Here is a 16033-nt window from a genome sequence, read left to right as displayed (position 1 = left end):
AGAATTTACGCGCATCACCTTATAGAACGCACTTAGAAAGTTGTGTGTTGTTGGCAAATTATTGGCACCGATTGGCTTTTTATTCCCCCTTTTTCCTATTGTTTTTACCGTTTATGTCTTCTTCTATACCTAATAATAATAATTGTAGTTCAGCCCTTTTTCTCTATATGTATCTGTAAGTTTGTATGTCAGTCTGTTTAACCTATGTTATTTACTGATTAAATTGATATAAATTTATATTTTACTTGTTTTAATTTGTACATCGCTTAGTAAAATTTAATAAGCGATTCATTAAGTTAAAAATAAACTTGAAACTTGCTTCTTACACAAGGTCCGTGTGCATCTTTAGTCACCATGTATGGATTCCCGGGGAATGTGTGTACGGATGAGCATCGAGACGGTAGAATAAAAGACATCTTTATCGATGTCTCTTGAATCTGAGCAGTGGTTGTGATTTTGTTTCCAGCGTTTTCCCGACACACCGACGAAGCAGAGCTGACTTTAAATGTCTGGTTCGACAGTAGTATAAATGGTGAAAAATGCTAGTTCTTTAAGGTTTTTACATTTGGGCTCATTGGCACGGAGTATGGTTGAGTCCCATGGGGGGGAGGGGAGGAGAGGGTTGAAGAAATGAGCGGAGACGAATTGCAGTTGAAATAGAGGGGAAGCCTAGCATGAAATTAGTCTCGATGACCTATTGTAACAGATGTACAGAACCCCTCGGTCCCTGTCCCTGGGCCGGATTTGCTTAGTGAAGTATGAAGGCAGAGCAGAGGTAGACTCGGCTCATGATCTAATCCATTGAAAGCAGTGCCTGCAAATAGATCTCATGCATATTCATTGGGGAAATCCTGAAAACCTGACTGGAATACGGCTCTCGAGGACCGGAGTTCCCTACCCCTGATCTAATCTAATCTTTGGTTTATATACCGGGTCACCTCCCAGTGGAGCTCGACTTGGTTCACATATAATTAAGGCTCGAGTACATAGCAGAAAACATAGGAGAAGGAAGAACTACCGTATTTGCCGGCGTATAAGACGACTGGGCGTATAAGACGACCCCCCAACTTTTACAGTTAAAATATAGAGTTTGTTATATACTCGCCATATAAGACTACCCCTTCTTCCGCACACCTTCTGCACAACAAATAAAACTTAAAAGAACATCAGAATTTATTTCAACAATTTTAATTAATTCACTAAAGCTGAATAGAACAATAAACCCATGGGAGCTGCCATGCTATTTGTTTTCTAAACTGTTAACCAAACTGAAACTGTCAATGATAGAAGGAAGATAACACATAGAGGGAGAGAGCAAGTGCCGGGCAAGTCCCTAGCAAGTTTGCTGGCATGACAGTTTCCCTTTAAAAGCCTTCAAAAGCCTCCTGTTCACCCCCGCAACTTCCTTAAGGGCTAGACTCCACACACGGCCGCATGTGCGAGAGACGTAGTAAAGAGAAAAAGGGGTGGGGCCAGAGCGCCGCTGCTTCCCGCTGCGCAGGATGAAGGAGCTGGCACCCTTGTCACACTGATGTCCCGCCATGGCCCCGCTGATGTCCCGGCAGGTTTACTAGTACCGTAAGCACCGTAAGGAGGTAAGGAAGGAGATGTTAGGGCATGTAAAGTAAAGGCATGTAAACCAGTGTTCTTCAACCTTTTTACACCCGTGGACCGGCAGAAATAAAAGAATTATTTTGTGGACCGGCAAACTACTAAGACCGAAATTTTAAAAAACACATTTTCGCCCCATCTCCGCAAGCTCGGTCCCCACAAACCATCTGATCCCATCTGCACAAGCCTCAGTTATGATTTTATATTGAACGTATTTTATTAAAGTATAAAAAGAAACAATATTCTGTACAATTGTCATTTTATAAATATAAATATTCAGAACAAGGACCAACAAAACCCCTGTCTCCCCTCCCCTTCACATATATCCCCTCTACTATCAAGAAAACTGAACAAGCCAAATTATTACAGAATGCTACACAGAAATATCATGCTAACAGAATACTGCAGTCACACATGACAGGAATAGTGTTAGGCTTTGCAGTCCACAGTTATGTCTCTAGCAGGATATATATTTCAAATCTGATATATTGTAATGACAAAATAGAAATAAAATGATTTTTTTCTACCTTTTGTGGTCTCTGCTTTCATCTTCTTTCCACTCTTCCTTCCAGCATCTGCCCATTCCATCCACTGTCTGGCCTCTCCCCCTTCCATATGTATCTGACTTCTTTCTATGCCCCTCTCCCCTTTCCATCCAGCCTGTGCCTCCTCTCTCCTTTTTACATCATTCATTCCAGCTTCACTGCTTTCTTCATTTTTATCTCTCCTACACCAGATCTAGCATCTTTATCCCTCTCTCATTTCTCTGCTGACCCCATTTCCAGCATCAATCTCTCTCTACTTTCTCATTCCTCTCTCTCCCCTTTCCCTCCTCTAATCTCCCTGCCAGCTGTTTCCTTCCTTTTTACCTTCTCCCTTCCCTCCTCCCCCCTATCCAACAGTAGCTCTCTTCCCAACTCTTTCCCTCTTCCCCTCCCAGCAGCATCTCTCTTTCTACCTCTCTCCAGGTGCAGTAGTAGCTCTCCCTTTATCCATCAGCTTCCCAGCCTCCAACAGTGGCTTCCTCTCCTTCCAGCAGCTCTCAGTACTTGCCTGCAGCAGTGATTTCCTTAGGCAGCCTTGGGTCCATTGCCGCCTCTGAGGAAAGGGGAAGTTGCCAAAGTGAATCACTGCCCTGGTAAGTACAGAGCTGCTAGGAGAGGAGACAGCCTACTGTTGAAGGCTCCCCATGATCTTACTCCTGCTGTGCCCTGCACATTCGCGACCCCCCCCCCCCCAAGCCGGCAAAAACAGCTTTGCACCGCAGGCCCAGCCGCCCAAGACGAGTCGGAGGCCCCTACCCGCCGCATCCCTGCACGTGGGCAGACTCAGCACAAACGCTGCTGATGGCCCCAATCGACACGCTGACCTCCCCGCGCACGCTGACCATCTTCTCTCTGCCTGCACTTTCCCCCGCGGCCCTCTTCGGCGACTCAGCAGGGGCAGCGATCAAGACAGGCTGCAAACGTCGGGACCTTCCCTCTCTGAGTCCCGCCTATTTTGTTTCAACTTCCTGTTTCCGCATAGGCGAGACTCACAGAGGGAATGACCGCCTGTCTTGATTGCCCGAGGCTGGGAGGAACAGAAGATTTCTGCAAACACCATCGGGGCAGAAAATTTAACGGGTCCATCTCGCCGGTCCTGTGTGGACCGGCAGGAATTTTCTGCGGACCTGCACCGGTCCGCGGACCGGCGGTTGAAGAAACTGTGATGTAAACAGTACCCCGGCGTATAAGACGACCCCCGACTTTGGGGAGGATTTTAAGGTACTGAAAAGTCGTCTTATACGCCGGCAAATACGGTAATTAAAAATTAAAGTACATAAGAAAAATAACTATAATCTTATCATTTCGTTGAGGATGTAGTTAAACCATTTAAAAATTGCGAGAAAAACAAAGTTATCAGGAATTTACAAAATAATTGCAGCTGGCCTAAAAGCCTAATGATGACGTGACAAACCCTGTAGTTCAGGGATCTCAAAGTCCATCCTCGAGGGCCGCAATCCAGTCGGGTTTTCAGGATTTCCCAATGAATATCATTGAAAGCAGTGCATGCACATAGATCTCCTGCATATTCATTGGGGAAATCCTGAAAACCCGACTGGATTGCGGCCCTCAAGGAGACCCCTGCTGTAGTTGGACTTTCCCTGGTCTGGATGCTTTTCAGCTGTGGATTGGGGCAGCACTGGTAGCTTGTTGTCCTCATATCTTCAGTGCGAGCCAAATCTGCAGTGTAGCCCGGTCACAGTGAGCTATGACGGCTTATTCCAAAAGGAATCCTGGTGAAGGCTAGTATTAGAGAATGACACGGTGACAAAATTCATCACCATGCCCGTCCCCGCGGATAACCGCGGGAAACCATCTTCATGTCATTGTTTAAAGAGAGAGGGAAGAATCAGAGTATGAATGGCCACAACCACTGACCCGCAAGCTTTGCTTTGAAGAATGCTGGTGTAGAAGGACCGAGGTTGAAACAGACACTACAGAATGACAGTCTCTGGTATCCAGAGCAGATATTGTGATGTCATAATGCCTCATTCCACCAGTGCCTAAGAGCCAATCACATCAGTGATGTCACAATGGCTTCATTATCCTTGGCTCCCATAAGAATCAGAGTATGAATGGCCACAACCACTGACCCGCAAGCTTTGCTTTTGAAGAATGCTGGTGTAGAAGGACCGAGTTTGAAACAGACACTACAGAATGACAGTCTCTGGTATCCAGAGCAGATATTGTGATGTCATAATGCCTCATTCCACCAGTGCCTAAGAACCAATCACATTAGTGAATGGCTTCATTATCCTTGGCTCACATAAGAATCAGAGTATGAATGGCCACAACCACTGACCCGCAAGCTTTGCTTTGAAGAATGCTGGTGTAGAAGGACAGAGGATGAAATAGACACTAGAAAATGACATGGGATTATTTCCCGCGGTTATCCTTGGGGTCGGGAACGGTGATGAATTTTGTCACTGTGTCATTCTCTAGCTAGTATCTCTGCTTTTTGGCTTTAAATGCAATGGCCTGGGATGGGGGTTACCAGATTTCATTAACAAAATAATAGTGTAGCCCCGTCCGGCACTGCCCCACTCTGCTCCGTTCCTCCCCAGCCCTGACCTCACACGAACTTTCTCTCCCCCCCTCCCAAGCTTGGGGCCGCATCTCGAGGACCTCCGAGCATGAGTGGATGCGATGTGATGATGTCACATGGCATCTGTGTGGGCTCAGGGGCTCTCCAAACGTGGCTCCGAGCTCGGGTCCTTCCAAAACCTGGACAAACTGATGGGTTTTGGAAATCCCATGGGCACCCAGACAGTCCTCTAAAAAGAAGGCTTGTCTGGGTTTCCCCAGATATCTGGGAGCCCTATGGGGTCTAGAGAAAACTAGGGATCTGTTCATAGATTTTTCAGATCAGCACAGAAATATATGAAGGGGATCTAATTTTCCAAAGCGATTTTAACTGGTCAGAAACAGCTCCGAGCTCCCCATAAATGATTTTAACTGGCCAGCTACTCTTATTCAGCGGTTCTTAACCGGTTATTGCCACAGAATGTTAAATGTGACTGCTAAAGTCGAAGCTGGCTGTTTTATGGGCGTTTTTGGGTGGAGCCGGACCTTATGCAGTTAAGCACGGAATATTGCGCTTAACTGCATACTTTAATTCACTTTAATTTCGACATTTCTATCCCGCTTAACCTCCAAGTTCAAAGCAGGATACAGTATAAAATAATGTCAAAATAAGAGAAGGACGGCCGCAGTGCTGGTGCCCGGACATCGCCCGGCATTGAATATCTGGGAATAAAGCCAGTAGCGGCTAAAAAAAAAAAAAAAAAAAAATATGCTCGCTGCTGCTGACTGAATATCAACCCTGAAATTTAAATAGGAGCTTTCAAAACACACAGCTTGTGAGTGAGTGTGTTGGGAGTGTGGGCTCTGAGCAAAAGACTTTTTCTGCAATTTGAGATCAAAATGATTTCTGAGAAGTGCTCTTGTTAAGTTGCAATATTGATGGACCATCCAGCGACTTTGAGGGCTGCTGTGTGAACAATTCAGGTTTGATTTGGGAGCTCTACAGATTGACTTGGACAGGCAACATTCATAGTAGAGAATGACACAGGGACAAATTTTTCCCTGCCCCCATGGGAACTCATTTTCTCGTCTGGTCCCTGTGAGTTCTTTTTCTGTCCCTGTCCCATCCCTGCAAGCTCCATCCTCATCTGCACAAGTCTCAAACGCTTTAAAATCCTAAGTAGCAACATTCGAGAGCTGAGATTGTGATGTCCTAATGCCTCATTCCACCAATGCCTAAGCTCCGTCCTCATCTGCACAAGTCTCAAACGCTTTAAAATCCTAAGTAGCAACATTCGAGAGCTGAGATTGTGATGTCATAATGCCTCATTCCACCAATGCCTAAGCTCCGTCCTCATCTGCACAAGTCTCAAACGCTTTAAAATCCTAAGTAGCAACATTCGAGAGCTGAGATTGTGATGTCATAATGCCTCATTCCACCAATGCCTAAGCTCCGTCCTCATCTGCACAAGCCTCAAACGCTTTAAAATCCTAAGTAGCAACATTCGAGAGCTGAGATTGTGATGTCATAATGCCTCATTCCACCAATGCCTAAGCTCCGTCCTCATCTGCACAAGTCTCAAACGCTTTAAAATCCTAAGTAGCAACATTCGAGAGCTGAGATTGTGATGTCATAATGCCTCATTCCACCAATGCCTAAGCTCCGTCCTCATCTGCACAAGTCTCAAACGCTTTAAAATCCTAAGTAGCAACATTCGAGAGCTGAGATTGTGATGTCATAATGCCTCATTCCACCAATGCCTAAGCTCCGTCCTCATCTGCACAAGCCTCAAACGCTTTAAAATCCTAAGTAGCAACATTCGAGAGCTGAGATTGTGATGTCATAATGCCTCATTCCACCAATGCCTAAGCTCCGTCCTCATCTGCACAAGCCTCAAACGCTTTAAAATCCTAAGTAGCAACATTCGAGAGCTGAGATTGTGATGTCATAATGCCTCATTCCACCAATGCCTAAGCTCCGTCCTCATCTGCACAAGCCTCAAACGCTTTAAAATCCTAAGTAGCAACATTCGAGAGCTGAGATTGTGATGTCATAATGCCTCATTCCACCAATGCCTAAGCTCCGTCCTCATCTGCACAAGCCTCAAACGCTTTAAAATCCTAAGTAGCAACATTCGAGAGCTGAGATTGTGATGTCATAATGCCTCATTCCACCAATGCCTAAGCTCCGTCCTCATCTGCACAAGTCTCAAACGCTTTAAAATCCTAAGTAGCAACATTTTAGAGCTCAGATTGTGATGTCATAATGCCTCATTCCACCAATGCCTAAGCTCCGTCCTCATCTGCACCAGCCTCAAACGCTTTAAAATCCTAAGTAGCAACATTCGAGAGCTGAGATTGTGATGTCATAATGCCTCATTCCACCAATGCCTAAGCTCCGTCCTCATCTGCACAAGCCTCAAACGCTTTAAAATCCTAAGTAGCAACATTCGAGAGCTGAGATTGTGATGTCATAATGCCTCATTCCACCAATGCCGAAGCTCCGTCCTCATCTGCACAAGTCTCAAACGCTTTAAAATCCTAAGTAGCAACATTCGAGAGCTGAGATTGTGATGTCATAATGCCTCATTCCACCAATGCCTAAGCTCCGTCCTCATCTGCACAAGCCTCAAACGCTTTAAAATCCTAAGTAGCAACATTCGAGAGCTGAGATTGTGATGTCATAATGCCTCATTCCACCAATGCCTAAGCTCCGCCCTCATCTGCACAAGCCTCAAACGCTTTAAAATCCTAAGTAGCAACATTCGAGAGCTGAGATTGTGATGTCATAATGCCTCATTCCACCAATGCCTAAGCTCCGTCCTCATCTGCACAAGTCTCAAACGCTTTAAAATCCTAAGTAGCAACATTCGAGAGCTGAGATTGTGATGTCATAATGCCTCATTCCACCAATGCCTAAGCTCCGTCCTCATCTGCACAAGTCTCAAACGCTTTAAAATCCTAAGTAGCAACATTCGAGAGCTGAGATTGTGATGTCATAATGCCTCATTCCACCAATGCCTAAGCTCCGTCCTCATCTGCACAAGTCTCAAACGCTTTAAAATCCTAAGTAGCAACATTCGAGAGCTGAGATTGTGATGTCCTAATGCCTCATTCCACCAATGCCTAAGCTCCGTCCTCATCTGCACAAATCTCAAACGCTTTAAAATCCTAAGTAGCAACATTCGAGAGCTGAGATTGTGATGTCCTAATGCCTCATTCCACCAATGCCTAAGCTCCGTCCTCATCTGCACAAGTCTCAAACGCTTTAAAATCCTAAGTAGCAACATTCGAGAGCTGAGATTGTGATGTCATAATGCCTCATTCCACCAATGCCTAAGCTCCGTCCTCATCTGCACAAGTCTCAAACGCTTTAAAATCCTAAGTAGCAACATTCGAGAGCTGAGATTGTGATGTTATAATGCCTCATTCCACCAATGCCTAAGCTCCGTCCTCATCTGCACAAGCCTCAAACGCTTTAAAATCCTAAGTAGCAACATTCGAGAGCTGAGATTGTGATGTCATAATGCCTCATTCCACCAATGCCTAAGCTCCGTCCTCATCTGCACAAGTCTCAAACGCTTTAAAATCCTAAGTAGCAACATTTTAGAGCTCAGATTGTGATGTCATAATGCCTCATTCCACCAATGCCTAAGCTCCGTCCTCATCTGCACAAGTCTCAAACGCTTTAAAATCCTAAGTAGCAACATTCGAGAGCTGAGATTGTGATGTCATAATGCCTCATTCCACCAATGCCTAAGCTCCGTCCTCATCTGCACAAGCCTCAAACGCTTTAAAATCCTAAGTAGCAACATTCGAGAGCTGAGATTGTGATGTCATAATGCCTCATTCCACCAATGCCTAAGCTCCGTCCTCATCTGCACAAGCCTCAAACGCTTTAAAATCCTAAGTAGCAACATTTTAGAGCTCAGATTGTGACGTTATAATGCCCCATTCCACCAATGCCTAAGCTCGGACCTCATCTGCACAAGCCTCAAACGCTTTAAAATCCTAAGTAGCAACATTCGAGAGCTGAGATTGTGATGTCATAATGCCTCATTCCACCAATGCCTAAGCTCCGTCCTCATCTGCACAAGCCTCAAACGCTTTAAAATCCTAAGTAGCAACATTTTAGAGCTCAGATTGTGACGTTATAATGCCCCATTCCACCAATGCCTAAGCTCGGACCTCATCTGCACAAGCCTCAAACGCTTTAAAATCCTAAGTAGCAACATTCGAGAGCTGAGATTGTGATGTCATAATGCCTCATTCCACCAATGCCTAAGCTCTGTCCTCATCTGCACAAGCCTCAAACGCTTTAAAATCCTAAGTAGCAACATTCGAGAGCTGAGATTGTGATGTGATAATGCCTCATTCCACCAATGCCTAAGCTCCGTCCTCATCTGCACAAGTCTCAAACGCTTTAAAATCCTAAGTAGCAACATTTGAGAGCTCAGATTGTGATGTCATAATGCCTCATTCCACCAATGCCTAAGCTCCGTCCTCATCTGCACAAGTCTCAAACGCTTTAAAATCCTAAGTAGCAACATTCGAGAGCTGAGATTGTGATGTCATAATGCCTCATTCCACCAATGCCTAAGCTCCGTCCTCATCTGCACAAGTCTCAAAACGCTTTAAAATCCTAAGTAGCAACATTCGAGAGCTGAGATTGTGATGTCATAATGCCTCATTCCACCAATGCCTAAGCTCCGTCCTCATCTGCACAAGTCTCAAAACGCTTTAAAATCCTAAGTAGCAACATTCGAGAGCTGAGATTGTGATGTCATAATGCCTCATTCCACCAATGCCTAAGCTCCGTCCTCATCTGCACAAGCCTCAAATGCTTTAAAATCCTAAGTAGCAACATTCGAGAGCTCAGATTGTGATGTCATAATGCCTGATTCCACCAATGCCCAAGCTCGGGCCTCATCTGCACAAGCCTCAAACGCTTTAAAATCATAAGTGTTCGTGGCTTGTGTGGTTAAGGCAGAGTTTACAGGAATGGGGCAGGGACAGCGTCAAAACTTGCGTGGACGGGGACCAATTTGTCCTCGTGTCATTCTCTAATTCATAGTCCTGCCAAAAGGAGAGTGTTCCTTGACCAATGTTCAGTGGTGCCACCTAGTGACCAGACTTAGAGCAAAATGCCCAAAGCTCCGGGTTGGGAGCAATTTTGTTTTGCTGGGCTATACTCAGTGCAAATAGCATGCAAATTATATGCATGCTAATTGTGCTGAGTAGCCCAATAAAAAGGGGAGCAACTGTGCCTAGCGTCTGCGCAGAAGAGCTCCCGGTCACTGGAGCTCGAGGGAGGTTTATAATTGTGCGGGTTTATTTTTTGTTGAAACACCTGATATGGACACAGCTGTTGTGCGTCTGTTTATGTGAGTGTGTGACCCGGGCCTAACAGCTGTGTTCTAACCATAGACGCAGGACTAACATCGGGATCTGGATAGTCCCATCATGTTGTCATTCTCCCCCCTTTCTCTACCCCATAATAACAAAACAACACCTTATTGTGGTAAATAGCCGCAGCTCTTTATTATATCACATTAACCCATAAATACATTTGCATAAATTAACATCATTAACACATTGAACCTTAATTAACAATGAACCTCAGCAAGCTCCTCCCGAGCTACCCTGTGTAACAGTACCTTTGCCCCCGACCCCGCCACCAACAGCAAGTGTCTGAGGGGTGGCATGACCTCATGCCCCTTTAACCCGGGTCACCTGACCCCAAGGCACGGCTCCCAGCCGGCCCACCGCTCATCGCCGGATGAGCCCCAGCACCCAGTAGCTCGGGAGACCCGCCTCACACACCACGAAGTTCACCAAAGGGAGGGAGGGCGGGACAAAAATATGCCTTGGAGGACCTGCAATGAACTCAGTCCTCCAAGGCTCGTGCTAAAACTTTAAGTAAAACGCCCCCCTTTTCCTGCACTATCCAATCCCTGCCTCTCCTTTTGGCGCGAACCCCTCCCCTTCTTCCATATACTTCCTTCTAACGGTTCTTCTCTACCAACCCCCCCCCCCCCCCTGCTTCCCTACCTTGCCTGCAAGCAACACACGGGCCTCCCAGCCCCGTGTTACTCTCCGCCCTTTGAGACCAGCTCTCGGGCTCCTTCTTACACTCACATGACAGAGCTCAGACCTGCCGGAAAAATTGACCCAGAAAGCGGTGCGTCACAAGGAGAGCTCATTTGAATACTAACGAGCTCCTTGTAATGCATCTGCAAACGGTTCTTGGTGGTGGCTACCGCGATCAGTAGAAGCCTCCCCAAAAACCCTTTTGAAGCTAAGCTGCCTTGTAAGTTTAACTGGCTACAACCAGTCTTACTTGCGTGGCAGACTCTTTTGAGTGCCAGGGCCTTATGGTCTTTGCTAGCTGGGCTTTCAAGGTTGCTGTAGCTCGTCATCTCTGTTAGCAAGGGTCTGTCGCTGTGATGGCCGAGTGGAGTAACAAAAGAAAATCACCTTCAAAAGGGATGAACGAAGATCATAACCTTCTTCCAGTACAGACTAGTGCTGCCCGATGCAGGGAAAAATGTTTCGATTTGATTCGGCCTATTGAATCGATTTTTCGATTCAATTTGCTTTTCCTGCCCAATCGGGCATTTTTTTTTTTTTTTTTTTTTTCAAACGTTCTGGTGAGTTTATTTTGTAACAATATAATCCCCTAATGGGAAACTATGTCACAATATTAATATATAATATATTCCCATATATCTGAAAAAGTGTATCCTATTTTACTTAAAAGTATAACAAGGAGGAGGCCTCAGTAACAGAGCCCACGCTCAGTCGTATTCACAGACTGGAAATTTCGGCGTGGTTATACTGCTCTTTAGCTCTAATCATTGGCCAGCTCCTATATTTAACTTTAATATCTTCTATCAAAATTTAAATAAGAATTCAATATTCTAATTAATATCCTATTCTATAAATATTTTTTATCACATTTTTTCTTTAAATTTTTTTTTTTTTTTTGATGAAGAAATGTAGACATTAATAAGTTATTTTGGGAAAAAAATTTAAAGAAAAAATGTGATAAAAAATATTTATAGAATAGGATATTAATTAGAATATTGAATTCTTATTTAAATTTTGATAGAAGATATTAAAGTTAAATATAGGAGCTGGCCAATGATTAGAGCTAAAGAGCAGTATAACCACGCCGAAATTTCCAGTCTGTGAATACGACTGAGCGTGGGCTCTGTTACTGAGGCCTCCTCCTTGTTATACTTTTAAGTAAAATAGGATACACTTTTTCAGATATATGAGTTTATTTTGTAGTCTTTCCACCCAATGCCACACCAGCGCTGTGGTGTAAACAAAAAAGACTTTTCCTCTCTCAGATCCTAGTTCACGCTTTCTGTCTTAACATCAGCTATAGCAGGATACACATTTCAAATCTGACATATTGCATTCCCAAAATAGAAAATAAAGTTATTTTTTCTACCTTCCACTGTCCTATCCAACATGTGTTTCTTTCCCACTGTCTACCATCTCTCGTTCTCTCCCCCCCCCCCTACCTTGTGCCCTGGGTCAAACCTCTCTATTCCCTTCCATGCAGCATCTTTTCCTTCCTGCCTCCTTTATCAGGTGCGACATTTCTTTCTCTCTTTCCAAAAGCCCAAAAAAGCACTGCAGACAGGTGTACAAGATGCAGGCAATGTTTATTACAAACAAATAAACCCCTTTATCAGGATACGGGACCCGACACGACCCGTGTTTCGATCAATATGTCTTCTTCAGGGGTCCCGTAAGTAGGCGGTAACCAAACACACGCAACCAATATGCCTCAGCGATTCTTTGCTGTAATACTAAGCACACAGATCAGGCATATTGGTTGCGTGTGTTTGGTTACCGCCTACGTATGGGACCCCTGAAGAAGACGTGTTGATCGGAACATGGGCCGTGTCGTGTCCTGTATCCTGATAAAGGGGTTTATTTGTTTGTGTTTAAATGTCTTTATTGAATTTCATAAAATGCAGTAATTCAATACAACAATTAATCTAACGACATTTATGCCTTCCCACCCCACCCCCAACAAAATTGTAGATTTATTTGTTTGTAATAAACATTGCCTGCATCTTGTACACCTGTCTGCAGTACTTTTTTTTCTTTTTCTTTTGGTTCACTACATTTCTACTGCACATTCATTGGATTTCCTTTTCTTGGCCTTGTTTCTCTCTTCCCATGCACCATCTCTCCCTACCCTCAACCCTTTGTTAAACATTTCTCCCTCTCTCTTCTCCATGCATGTCTCCCTCCCCTCCGCCATATGAAGGATTTCCCCCACTCGCCCCTTTCTACCTCTTTGCGTCATCTCTTTCTTCCTCTCCTCCACCCCAATTCTTCCTCTCTCCCCCATGTGCAGCATCTTTCCTTCCCTCCCATCCCCTTGTGGAGCAGTTTTCCATCCCTCCACCCCATCCCCCTGTGCAACTTCACCCCACCGATCCTTCCACGGTGCGACCTGACATATCTCTGAGGCCTCCTAAAGCAGCAGCAGCAGCGCTCTGAACGGGCTGCTTAGCTGCGTGCCCTGCTAGGGCTTCCCTCTGCCACGTCACTGATGACATCATCGGTGATGCAGCAGAGGGAAAGCCCCGGTGGGGCAGGCTGCAAAGCAGTCTGTTCAGAGCGTTGCCACCACTGCTGCTTTTGGAGGCCTCGGAGGTATGTTAGGTCTCACCAGGGTAGTCTGGGTCGCTGTATCGGTGAATCCAATTTTTTTCATACATTGAATTCATTTGAATCGATTTGCCAAAATGGATCGGTGAATCGATTCAAATCGGCAAATCGGGCAGCACTAGTATGGTCAGATTCTGATTTGTTGAAAGCCCATATGAACTGCAAGAGCAATACAGCATGGCAGGGGCACATGGACAGTGCTCTGGGCCCTCAGGCAGTAAGGCCCAAATTCTTAATAGTGCGCCATAAATTAGGCATCAGTAGGCGCTCTAACGCCGCCTAACTTAATTGGTTTTAATTAGCTTAATCGGCACACTAATTGGTCGTGTTGATTAAAAAACAATTAAACTGCAATTTATTTATTTTTTTAAATGAAGGCACCTAAGGGCATCTCCTAAAAGGCTGCTGATATCCCGTCCACAGAGGCGCGCTCTATGATGCCTAGAGCCATTTTAGGCGTGGTTAACACCAGAAGTGGCGTTAGGCATCGTAGAGTTACTCCAGAGATGCGTTTCTTGTAGAAGATAGGTGCCAGAAATATAGGCCTTTAGAACCCTGGCCTATGTTTCTGGCGCCTAACTTCCACATAGCCGAGATTCTGTAAATGGCCCAATTGCGCGATTGGCAGGCGTTTGGCGGCCATTTTTAAGGTGGCCGCTGATAATGGCACCATTTACGGAATCCAGGCCTAAAGGCCTATCAAAAGTGATTAGATTAAATGTAAACTAGAGGAGAGTGGGCCCCCCTACTGCCGTGGGCTCTTGGGGTCTGCCCTGGCGGACCTATAATATGGATACATAGGCAGTCTGCAGCTCTTGGTGTTCAATTCTTTCTTTTCTTTTTTTCAGTTTGATCCTGAAAACACTGGTTACATCAGCACTGACAATTTTTGGAAACTGCTCCACAGTCATGGTGCGGAGCTGGACCCCCACAAGCTGGAAGTTCTCTTTGCTTTGGCAGACAGCAACTCGGACGGGAAAATCTGCTATCAGGATTTTGTTAACCTGGTGAGTAGTCCCTAAGAACCAATGGTCCATCAAGCCCAATAACCCATTCTCACGGTGGCCAATCCAGGTCCCTAGTACCTGGCCAAAACCAAAGGAGTAGCAACATTCCATACAGAATCCCAAAGAATATCAAGATTCCGGAATCCCAGAGAGTAACAAGATTCTAGAACCCCAAAGAGTAGCAACATTCCATGCTACCGATCCAGGGCAAGCAGTGGCTTCCCCCATGTCTTGCTCAATAACAGACTGTGGACTTTTCCTCCAGGAACTTATCCAAACCTTTCTTAAAACCAGCCATGCTATCCGCTCTTACCACAATCTCTGGCAATTCCAGAGCATAACTATTCTCTGAGTGAAAAAAAAATGTCCTCCTATTGGTTTTAAAAGTATTTCCCTGTAACTTCATCGAGTGTCCCAGATTTTGTTAAGTGCAACTAAATTATCTCACTCGCAAATGCAAAAGGGGCGTTAATGTGGGAGTGGCCTGGGTGCGTCAGTGGCATTCTATTTCTGTGCACATGTTATAGAATAGTTATATGTACACGCCCAGCTGTTGCATTTAGACGCCACCATTAATGCCAGACGCAGCATAAGTGGTCACGCCTAAAGTTTGGTGCACAAGTTCGGATGTGCGCGGGCATTCTGTAACCGATTTGGCACGCAACTCTGCTGCCATGGAATACTAGCTAAGCATCCAGTTTGACATTTAGGGCAGGATGCACGGGGATCCGGCAGCCCAGTGGAAAGCACCAGGTTGGAAGTGCTTTTCATTTGCCAGGCTATGCATGGGAAAAATAGGATACAAATTGTAGCATGCATCTCTTCCTACCCTGCCCCGCGAGCAATCGGATCTCATGACTCCACTATCTCAACCCCCTGGTACCTTTCAAAGCCTTCAGTTCTTCTCCGGTAGTGAGCAGCGACAAATACCTGCTGCTTGAACCTGCCCCAAGCCTTTCCTCTGATGCAACTTCCTGTTTCCACGGTGACCTGTCAAAAACGTGCCGGACATTGGCAAGCTGACACTCATGTCCTGACATTTGCACGCAGGACAAATGGGTGCTGTTATCCTCTGAGGGGTGGGGGGTTTGGGGGGAACCCCCAACACACTCCCGCTTCCATTGAGGGTGTATGTGTGTGTGGAAACCCCCCCCACTACACTTAAAACTTGCACTCTCCTTCCCAAGTCTTCCTGTTTCCGCTCTTCCACTCTCAGGGTGTGTGGGGGGGGAGGGAAAACCCCCCAATACAATTCCACTCTCCTTCAGGGGAATGCCGACGTACTTGATTGCCGCCAAACCACCCCCCTCCCCCACTACACTTACCATTGTGCCCCGATAATCCTGCTCCCTTCATGCGAGCACTTGTCCCTGCGTGCATTTGACGGAGCATAATTGTCGGCGCGCCAATGTTCTCCGTGCTACTGACGGTGTACCGTTTCCGCATAAGCGGAATTAGGGTTACCAGACTTTACGCATGTAAAATCTGGACCCTTAGACCCTCCCCTCAGGCCTGCCCAGTTTCACCCATCCCCGCCCCATTACGCCAACGCCCCGCCCTAGCCTCACCCCCTAGCCCCATCCCTCAACCAGCTCGTCTCGGTCTGCTCAATGCGATCTGTTTTTCAAAACCCGGACAAAGTGTCAAGTT

General features: G+C 45.7%; 1 protein-coding gene across 2 annotated transcripts in view; it reads left to right on the top strand.

Moving 5' to 3' along the window:
- The window catches only part of RHBDL3 (rhomboid like 3), a 219647-nt gene that overhangs the window by 117329 nt on the left and 86285 nt on the right, over nt 1-16033 (top strand). For both annotated transcript variants that reach the window (XM_033961284.1, XM_033961285.1), the window contains one exon: nt 14225-14383. In XM_033961284.1, the coding sequence (XP_033817175.1) occupies nt 14225-14383 (159 nt within the window). The remainder of the gene's footprint in view (nt 1-14224; nt 14384-16033) is intronic.

Source organism: Geotrypetes seraphini, chromosome 10, assembly GCF_902459505.1.
Source record: "Geotrypetes seraphini chromosome 10, aGeoSer1.1, whole genome shotgun sequence".
Lineage (NCBI taxonomy): Eukaryota > Metazoa > Chordata > Amphibia > Gymnophiona > Dermophiidae > Geotrypetes > Geotrypetes seraphini.
This window is presented reverse-complemented; position numbering and strand designations above follow the sequence as displayed.